The sequence below is a fragment of the Malus domestica genome, chromosome 10 (genome assembly GCF_042453785.1).
Source record: "Malus domestica chromosome 10, GDT2T_hap1".
Classification (NCBI taxonomy): Eukaryota; Viridiplantae; Streptophyta; class Magnoliopsida; order Rosales; family Rosaceae; genus Malus; species Malus domestica.
The window spans coordinates 16,131,521-16,141,987 of NC_091670.1; the positions used below are offsets into that span (position 1 = coordinate 16,131,521).

General features: G+C 36.9%; 1 protein-coding gene and 1 long non-coding RNA gene across 2 annotated transcripts; one reads left to right on the top strand and one right to left on the bottom strand.

The window, feature by feature from the left end:
- Positions 1-621: 621 nt before the first annotated feature.
- LOC139188571 (uncharacterized) lies at positions 622-1,188 on the bottom strand. Its single transcript, XM_070806182.1, has 2 exons — positions 819-1,188; positions 622-755 (listed from the first exon to the last, which is right to left on the bottom strand). Exons 1-2 carry the CDS (start codon positions 1,186-1,188, stop codon positions 622-624), a joined length of 504 nt encoding a protein of 167 aa, XP_070662283.1.
- A 4,563-nt stretch (positions 1,189-5,751) lies between these two features.
- On the top strand, positions 5,752-8,120 carry LOC139189036 (uncharacterized). The gene is made up of 5 exons (XR_011572510.1): positions 5,752-5,912; positions 5,996-6,155; positions 6,261-6,329; positions 7,049-7,107; positions 7,990-8,120. It is a non-coding gene; the product is annotated as an uncharacterized lncRNA (long non-coding RNA).
- Positions 8,121-10,467: the final 2,347 nt, after the last annotated feature.

The window sequence follows — 10,467 nt, forward strand, 5'->3', positions numbered from 1 at the left end:
AGTTTGAGTTCCTTCCTTCAAGCATGATACAAAAATTGATTTTTTTTTCCTTTTTCACATGTGAATTCGTAAACTATAACTACAACCAAGCATAAACCAAAGAGCATATCAAACTTCCGTCCATGCTTGTAACTTTCTTTAATAGTCATGCACTTAAAAACCAAATCCTCATCATTGTGTTGGAAGGTATCCTAAGACACAAACAACACACAAAAACAACTCTTTTTGGCTTTTTCAAAACAATTTTTTAAATTTTTATCAAATTTGCGGATTTTTATGTCAAAACACACTAAAATGCTTCAAACACACTACAAACACTTAAAAACAGTGAAAAACAACATTGTAAGTGATAGGTGAATAAAACCCACGAAAATCATGCAAAACAAGCTTACCCCCCCCCCACACTTAAACCAAACATTGTCCTCAATGTTTCAAACATAAACTCACATAAAAACAATCAAACAAGGAACAAATAAACATGGAAAGATAAGGATAGCAAGGAGAAAGGTTGAAAGAAAGCAAATCTGGATTTAAAGCCGATTCTAGGTGCTCTTTATTGGCATTGGTTGCCTCCCACGAAGCGCTTGCTTTAACGTCGTATAGTCGGATGACTACCATCCTTCAAACCTCTTTGGAGCCCACTTCATAGAGGGGTAGTTCCTCCACCACATGCTCCTCAAACAGGTCGTAATAGGGCTTCAAACGATGCCCATTCACCTTGAATTCATGGCCGGTTTTCAAGCTTTGGACTTGGACTGCACCATAAGGAAAAACATTAGTAACAACAAAAGGTCCAATCCACTTAGAACGTAACTTACCGGGGAATAACCGAAGTCGAGAATCAAAGAGGAGTACTTTCTGCCCCTTGAAGGATGTCTTTGTACGAAGCATCTTATCATGATACGCCTTGGTCTTGTCCTTGTAAATGCAAGCATTCTCGTAAGCCTCGTGCCTAATCTCTTCGAGTTTATTCAATTCAAGCTTTCTATGCACCCTAGCTACATCTATATCCATGTTGAAAGTCTTCATAGCCCAATGTGCCTTGTGTTCTAACTCTACGGGCAAATGACATAGCTTACCATAGATGAACCGAAAAGGTGACATGCCAAGGGGAGTTTTGTAGGCTGTACAATAAGCCCACAATGCATCGTCCAACTGCAAGTGCCAATCCCTCCTTGTTGGCCCCATAGTTTTCTCTAGAATCTGCTTGATCTCCCTATTTGAAACCTCGGCTTGCCCATTGGTTTGAGGATGATAATGAAGGAATTATTTTGTGAAAACATGTTCATTTGAGCAACTTCATATAGCATGCAATTAACAATTAAAGGCGGAATCATGCTTGTATGCACTCAAAAACAAAACATTACCATGAAATTCAAAGCCTAGTAGATTTGTGAACCAATAATCAACTCAAAACATAAGTGAGTTGAAATTAATACCTTTGTAGATTCCTCTTTGCATAAGCAAAGGCTAATCACCCAAAGAGATAGGGCCTTCATTCCTTGCTTCTTAGATCCATGGATTTGGATGGAAGAATAGGTTCTCCAAGTTCCCAAAATTGAGAACCTCTAAGTCTCTTCACCAAGGTTAGATTGTAGAAGAAATGAGTGACCTTGGAGTAGTAGGATTGCTAGATGTACCCTCCAAGGTGTTGGCCTCTTTAGAGAGAAATGGAGAGACAATTCTCACCAATTTTCCCCAAAATAAACCCTTTTCTCACTTAATGAATATTTGGCTATAAAGTCATTTATATAGTCACTTCTTTAAGTGACCTTAAACAACCAAAACCCTAATTCATTCTATATGGCCGGCCATTTAGGGATTTTAGGGCTTTTGGGCTTTAATGAATCTTTATTCATTAAATTGTCATACAACTTAAGTTAATGGGCTTGACGTTCGAAGCCCATTGGGCCTTAAGGTCCAAAACTATCCCGAAGTCTTTAACGAACTTATTCGTTTGATTAATTAACATATTAATTAATCCTTACCATAAATAAATGATTAAACCATTTAATCATTCTTACTCATTTCCGTTTAATCTTCAATCTCTACCTTTTATGGTGTGCGATCCATTAGGTTCCTTTTAGCGAGGTAGTGGGCGATTAAAACCATTTTACATCGATTGTGAATTGAAACTATTTTCAATTCTCCCTTTAGTGATTACACACGTTTAGGGCTTCCACAAACCATGAGTGACACCTAGCAGCATATCATGGTTACCCAAGCTAATCAGAAGAGGTGGAGAACCTATTCAGTTCGGGATTACAAATGCAATACGGTCTTTCTCTAATCTAATACTCTTGACCACATTGTTTGGTTTGATAGTTTATTTTCTCATGTCTACTATCCAATGTTTGTCTTGTGCTTATATGATTACCTTGAATGTGATTAGGAACGCATTCCCAAATCTCATTCATACTCTGGCCAGAGATTCAAATCATATCAGAGAGTATTCTCCCTCAAACGGTTTGAAGGTTAGAGATCCCTTGTTGCGCATTCACTTGTCTCCATAGCTAAGTCACTTGACCCCAACGATGCCGTGGACACCCTCTTGATGGGATGACTTTGACATAATCAAAGATCAAGGTCTTAACCACAAGACAACTATGATGCCTCAGGTCAAAGGACTACTTTGCATTATCCCAACCATGAGTTCTCATGTGACATGAAATATGAGAACTCTTCGTTGATCGCGTTCAGTGAACTCATTCTTTATTGAGCACCTACCGTACTTGTCTTGATGTCACACACACCAATGACTCGAGACTAATCACTCTCCCTGAGAGAAGACATAGTACGTACCGATCTTAACGGACTGTCAATGCCCAATTGGCAATCCTATGATCAGGAACATTTAGGATGTGTCTACGAAAGAATGGTCTCATGAATCTAACTTCATTAGATTACATTATCCCAATCACATATTCCTTAGACTTTATCGTTTAAGCATATAACATTTATATGAGACGGCTCAAACAATAATTTATGCCCTTTATATGTTAAACTGGATTAGTTTAACATGTGAAATGTCCGTAAACTATCATCACATGATTGGCTTTAGGGCACATTTCCAACAATCTCCCACTTGCACTAGAGCCAATCAGCTTGATCATCAATGATGATACCTCTTCTGTAGTCATTTCATAAATGGCTGAATAGTCGGCTTAGGCAGTGGATATCTATATGTGTTATCCACAGAAGCAACCTTGAGAATAACGACGTCACCATTATACATGATTCTCAATCATGTGGTTCAGTCTCTCATTTGTGTTCAGATCTTGATGAGACCTTGATTCCCAGGTTTGAGCTATCGCCCCATTAGTGTCATACACTTTCTGGTTCGAATTGAATAGAGAGTTCATAAATGAACTTTCCCATCCAAACAACATTGTTGTAAACTTCTATATGGCAATATATCTTGCATTCATAATGGAACACACTAAAGTCATTACTTTAATGTTTCCATCCAAATATCTCTTTAGTCATAATAAAGAGATATATGTTTATCTCTTCATTCATAAAGAAGAAACATCCAATGATGGATTAGATTCATAATCTAATACATTTACGCTTCCATTACGTCACTTTGATTCTTCCTCGATCTTTGAGGAATTTATCCTTTAGTATTTCTTAAATACTTAAGGACTCACTTGACAGTTGCCATGGTTCTGATCCTGGGCTTGCACTGATATCATCTTGTACCGTTCTAGGTACAACTCATATCAATGTTTTTCATACAATATGAAATACATAAATCACCTTTCTGCTTATGCATAAAGGATTCAATTTACGCATTATTTCTTTGGGAGTCAAAGGGTACGTTCCCTTTGAGAAGGGCAACTTGCTAGTCTCACTAGAATCGTCCTTCTAATTGAAGTTTATCATCATATGAGAAACTTCCTAGCATCCATTGTCTATTATTAGGGATTGATATAATCCAATTATATCATGAAATATATCATTATAGATTTCCATCCCATGTATATAGACTATATCTCCCATATACATTCTATCTTCATATAATGTATTAAAGTCATAACTTTAACGAAGAAGTATTCTTTTCATTTCCAAAATTAATATATCATATATATTTAAATTTTTAGGAACATGATTAACTCCCACTAATCTTTTGTAAACCTAGTAAACAAAAGATTCATTTACATCTTTATGAGAAATCAAACGATTTGATCCTTTTTCTCATAAAATGCAAATAGCTCCCACTATCTTGCTAAGATCCATGATGGATGGATCTCTACAACTTACATGTCTTGTGATTTATAGTTTTAGACATATATTATCAAGACTATCTTAATAATGGTTTCGGAAAACCCATATTATGTCCAAACATTGAATCACCATTTAGTTGTAGCTAGTAATCTTCGAATTAATTGAAACCAAGACTATCTCAAAGATGGTTTCTTCAAAGTCAACCATTTTCTTTGATTGTAGTCACCTTAAGCTACCAATTAGCTATGAAGGTTTCATTATTTCGAGTCAAATGGTACTTTACCATTTTCTTGAGTATATATTGTATATGCACTCAATGTAGTCATAAAGTTCAAAACCATTCAACTGAGACGGTTTATAAATCCTTATTGACTACCTTGGAGCTTGTGGTATAGGAACTAGGTTGTTATATTTATTGATTACTATCTTGTCTCTCAAAGCCCATTCTTTGAGTTCTATCTCTCGTTCATTTGCTTTTAGGCAAATCACATTGTAGAATTACAATGAACTACCCAACAAAACAACATTTGTTAGTTGGTTATAGAAGCGATATCCAAAAGTTAATTTAAGGATATCCCACAAGATTGTTATCAAACAAATATTGCTTGTTAGCACACAACCCCAAATCTTTAACATGCTTAAGATTTGTCTTTCTTTCCAACTACATCTTATGGAGTTATGAAAATTGTGGAAGATCTTCTAATTGACAATCATATTGTTTTAGAAGTATATATCCTATATATGGGTAATAGATAACATCTAACGAACTAAATCTTATTCGAGTTCGTTCTTCTCCTAATGGAGAAATACATTATCTTATGATGCTATTTTCCTTGATATCTTTCAAGGAAATTCATCTAAAGTGTTACCTTTCCTTGGATCAAATCTAAGGAGGTAAATACTTTAGATGTCTTACTCATCAACTTACATTACTTGAATTCTTTGAAACATTTTGCAAAGTATTCGGACTTGTGTTTATTCAAAATAAACTATAGTCCAACCGAGAGTGATCTTCGGTGAATGTTTATTCAACATGAGTAGTATTATGTTTGTGGACAAGTGCCACTAACAACTAAGTGAATTAACCTCAACAACTTTGTGATTCTTTCTTCTTTCCAAAAGAATAAAGATTCGAACATTTCGCCTCTATACAATTTTAACAAGAAGGTATTGGATCCGGATCTAACGATCCAAAGCGTCCATCTATGACCAACTCGTAATTTATGTTTTAGAGGTATCACAACTTTAGTTGGGATTAGTCACTACCTTGCAACCTTTTGGGTTTTAAGCATCATTATTTTCTAAACAGTTAACACTACCATATTATCTCTACTATTGTCACAGCCCGTCCCAAAGTTTTACACTCGTGATTGTAAATTGACGGAATTGCCCTTAAACATGATTAAGATATGTGAATTATATATTGGTGAAATATATGTTCCTAAGTTATTTGGAGATGGAATTTTGTAATTTGGGGTTAGGTAGGGCCACACACCTCAAATCCTTCCCTCTTTCCCGTACCCTGTCTCTCTCTCTCCTCCTTCACGATTTCTCACTCTCTCTGTCTCTCTCTCCTTTGAACTCACTGACCAACCACAAAACCACCCTAAATCTATACCAACGACGAATCTAAGACCACCATTGGAACCCTGAAGACTTCACGAGCACGATGGTATCCATTTCAGGTAAGTTTTGCTTCGGAAAACCCTAGTTTCAAAGTTCCCGTGAAATGGTACTGTTCATGATCTTCTAAATGACTACGTTTTAGGCTAAAACAAGATCACAGCGAGCTTAGTGAGGTCCCAAGGAAGCTCGGAGTGCTTCGTTGGAAGTTTTTGGACGTAAGAACACGGAGATCGACAAGTTCAAAGTTTGGCCGGAGCTTTCGAGGCTTTTTCCGGCGAATACCCGGCGAGTTAGGAGTCGAGGTAGGTATCAATCTCTTCATCTCGTCAAGTACTACAACTTTCCTTTTTTTTTTACTCAATTTAGTTGAGTATTGAAGAAGTTATACTCATTTGAAAAATACCCAGTTTCCGGCGACCTCCGAGGCTTTCGAGGCAGTTTCCGGCCAAACCACGGCGAACTAGGTGTTGTGCAAGGTACCATTCTCTTTGTCTCTTCAAGGGCTACAACTTTCGTTTTTGAATAACTTGATTTCGTTGAGAAATGACAAAGTTATGGCAATTTGAAAAACGGCCGCCGGAAAAACCAGTCCGGCGACCCAAGGAAGAAGAAGGTGCGCGTGGGGGCGCGTAGGTCCGTGCCTTCCTTGGCGCGTGGGGGCGCGTGCTACAGTAAAAAATTATTTTAAAAATATGTCGACGTCCGTGACGTCGAGTAGATCACCGTGGTATATTCATATACCTAATTTGAGCACCGTATGAGAAAGTTATTAAGGAGTGTTGGTTAGGTGTTCAAATAACGTTTTATAGTTTTTGCATTTAGGTGAAAATGTGAATTGAAGATCCGACCGTTGGATCGTTACCAAACTTTGATACGTTGTAATACGTAATATTTGAGGATTATTGGAACTTACGGATTGGGAATCCGAGTTATGGATCTTCCGGAATTGGAATTGTAAGTTCATAAAATAAAATGTTAACCGTCACTTAGTTTTGGAAAGTGACGGAGATCCGACCGTTGGATGGTAATGAAATTTTAGGATGTTGTACTAGAGGTATAATGTGGACCTCTGGAAGTTATGGATTTAAAATCTGAGTGGCAGATCTTCCGGATCGATCTACGTAGCGACGTATTTTATATAAGTTATATATTCTATCGATATGAATTCTGAGGTTGGAATTAATTATTGTTTTAGGCGCCGATCGTCATGACGCCTTGATGTATTGTGCTAGGGAGTTGTAGGGCGAACTCCAGGTGAGTGGGCAGTTTTGTTTTCCGTATATATATATACTTGACGTTTTCCCAGAAATTGAAATTTAATGAAAGTATGCTTTAAATGCAATGTATAAAATTATATGAAAAGTATATTGAAATGTGAATTGAGATGCCATGCATAAAAGTATATGAAAAGTATATAGAAATGTGAATCGAATTGCCATGCATGAAATGATATGAAAAGTATGAAATTGAGATATGATGCATATGAATGAATGGTGCGGCGGACGCACAGGTGAGTATCAGGTGAGTATTTAAATATTGTTATGATGATGTTGATGTATATTGAGCTCAAATCCTGCACCATGGTTTAGTGCTTATAGTATTCACCGCATCGCACGCTCGCCTTGGATCCAAGTAGATGCTGGTCGCACAGTCCACGCGGAGTGGGTGCGACGGGCCAGTCGAAGAGTGTTAGTGAGATTTCGACTGGTGGGTGACCTTAGATTATGTGCACAGATGATTGATGAGAAAGCACTAGAGCGTAACTTGTGTGCAGAAGGCCGGACAGGTCACAGAGGTGACTCCGGTAGAGTGAGAGTGATAGATTTTGAGCTCTAGGTTCAACCGTACAGGGCTATTAGAGGGCCTCCGGTTGATTACTTTCTTGCACCTGATATGATTATTGTTGATGCATCCATACTTAACTGTTGAATTAGACATGGCATGGCATGATTGATAAAGAAAAATGTTGAGATAGTAAAAATGAAGTTTTGAGAATATATATGTATATTTATATTTTACATTTCTGGGAAAGTATACAGGTTTTACGGAGAGGGGTTACAACGTTTTGAGAAATGTTTGGTTTTGGAAAAGAATTGTTTTACTGACCCACTCAATTTTGGTTTTGCGCCCCTCCAGGTTCAGGAATCACAAAGGTGTGGTGACTACGAGGAATTCGACGGTGTTCTGACAGATTGGACAAAATTAGGACTCACCTTCGGGTGTATCAACTTATAAATTGTATAATTAAAGCTTCCGTACTGTGCAAATGGTTACGTCACTCTCACGTGACGGCCAGCATGCCCTCCTTCGGGACGGGGTGTGTCAACTATAGAGATAATTAATTAGATTACCATAATCCAATCATTGATTAATAAAGAACATTGTTTTGTCAAACAAAACATTTATCCATTTCACATAGTGACGGAATTTAGTTCCTTAAAATTGGAATATAAAGACAATCTATGTTTTTCCAATTTCTTTGGTAGTTCATATGAGGAAGTAAGTACCATCTGCTTTCGCAGAGATCTACATTTGATTCACGTTTCCGAATGTGAAGCACCTTCTCTTCACTCATATATCTTCTACTTCTTATTAGTCACTCTTTTACAACGATTGTAAAACATAGTTACTAATACGGAATCAAGCATTCAAGTAGAAGAACCAACTGTTTTGAACTTTTCAAGAACATTTTACAACACCTTCGAAAGGTGTGTCCTTGACACTTGCAAGACATTTCTTGCAAATACCCCTTCCAATATCCATCCTTTCATAAAGAAAGTTTGTTCCCTTGGAGTTATTTATCTTCTTTATTCGACTTCTCCTTTGACTACAATAGTCATGGTCCCTAAACTCCCACTATCTCTCTTGAAACCTTTTTCAATTGTGTTATACACATCAAACATTTTGGAGAGCATGTGGTTATTTTTCACTACATAGTTTACAATAAACTTAGTGAACGATTAGGATAGGGACACAAAGGTGAAGTCCTTGCCTAGTTCCCGTCTCGTTAAGTGGTTTATCACTTCAACATTCAATGATTCAAAATCATCATAAGTCCATGTTAATGGACTATTTTTGTCAACCAACCATTATGTTTAGAACATAATTACAAACTTTAAAGAGTTGTACAAGGCAACTCTTATTTCTTCATACAACAAATTGTAAGTGAAGAATCATGGCACATTAAGTGTCCATGCCTTTGTACTTTCTTCTCAAGTTCTTTGTTCATTTAACAAAGAAAGAAGCACTAAGTGTTTGTATTGACTAAGAGTTGTTCAAAGCAACTCCTATTTCTTCATACAACAAATTGTAATTGAAGAATTATGACATTTAAAAGTGTTGTCCTCTTTATGATAGACCTTTTCTAACATATTCTTCTAATGATACATTACCAATAGAACGATTTTGAGGATGAGACTACTTAGGTACATATGCAATCCTTTTAAGACATTCTTTGGGATTGTGGTACCAAGTCCGGAAACTAAAACATTCGGTTTTGTCAAGTGTTGGATAGCGTTTGCAAATATATTGGTAAACAAATACATAACGAATATAAATTGATTGATTTTAAGCCATTTGATTCGGGTCTTTAAATCAAATAGCACCACCCACTATTTTTGGCAAATTCCATATCCCTCATTGGAATTCGAGAGTTTTGGATGAAACTCCTAGTAGGTTATGGGAGGCTCACTATTACCAAGCCCACCTCACGATGATACGATGTATGGCTAGCAACAATAATAATGAGAGAGTACGCTTACTCATTTGCAACTAATGCAAGTACCCATCTTATTTGGCCTCTAGAGAATGTCACCTCACAATGATATGATGTTGGCTCCATTTCACTTAGTTAAGTCATTCCCACCATGCTTAGTGCGTGAAGGGGTTCAAGAATAGCCTCACGATGATACGATGTATGGCTATCCTCGTTGCCTACACTCACCTCATCATATGTATATGGATTCCTCCTGAGTATAAGCATGCACTGTGTACTCCCCCATGATAGGGTGAAGCCGGTGTACAAGTCATAAACGATTGGATCCCACCACGGTGGAAGGCCACGAAGAGATATTCTAAACATCTCTCGCTTATCAACTTAATAATGGTTTGGTTGAGGGTTTTAGGTCTCATCACATATAAACATACATTTTAATCTCTAGTAAAACTATTTTGGTCCTATTACAACTATTGGTCCATCTCATTGTTTTAGTTGTACATAATACTCCCACTATGCTTTTAAAACGATTTTTAAAGCAAGAGTATATGATACTACTAACATAAACTTTGCATTCATTTGATGGACTATATATAGTTGCCTTAGGGCCTAAGGATGATTATGAACCTTTGTTTAGATTCAACACGAGCCTTGTGTTGAATCTCGGTCTAGGGATGGTGATTGATTTTAGTTACGCGTTTAATCACATTAAGGCGTGTTGTCTTAGGGGCGTTGGACCCAACTACTTCATTTTCATGCATATCATATAAAGCAAGAAAGAAGTACTTCAAAGTAAAGGTGAGCTTATGCTCATTACAACATTTGCATATAACAAATTACTTTAAAGTAAAGAAGAGCTTAAGCCCTTTTACAACATTTGATCAAATCAAATTACAACC

What these genes read in the sequence shown, in the direction of transcription:
- LOC139188571 (XM_070806182.1), bottom strand. Translation starts at nt 1,188, where the DNA reads ATGGGGCCAACAAGGAGGGATTGGCACTTGCAGTTGGACGATGCATTG. An exon ending in TCGACTTCGGTTATTCCCCG is followed by an intron (nt 756 to 818) that starts GTAAGTTACGTT and finishes CTTATGGTGCAG; the next exon opens with TCCAAGTCCAAAGCTTGAAA.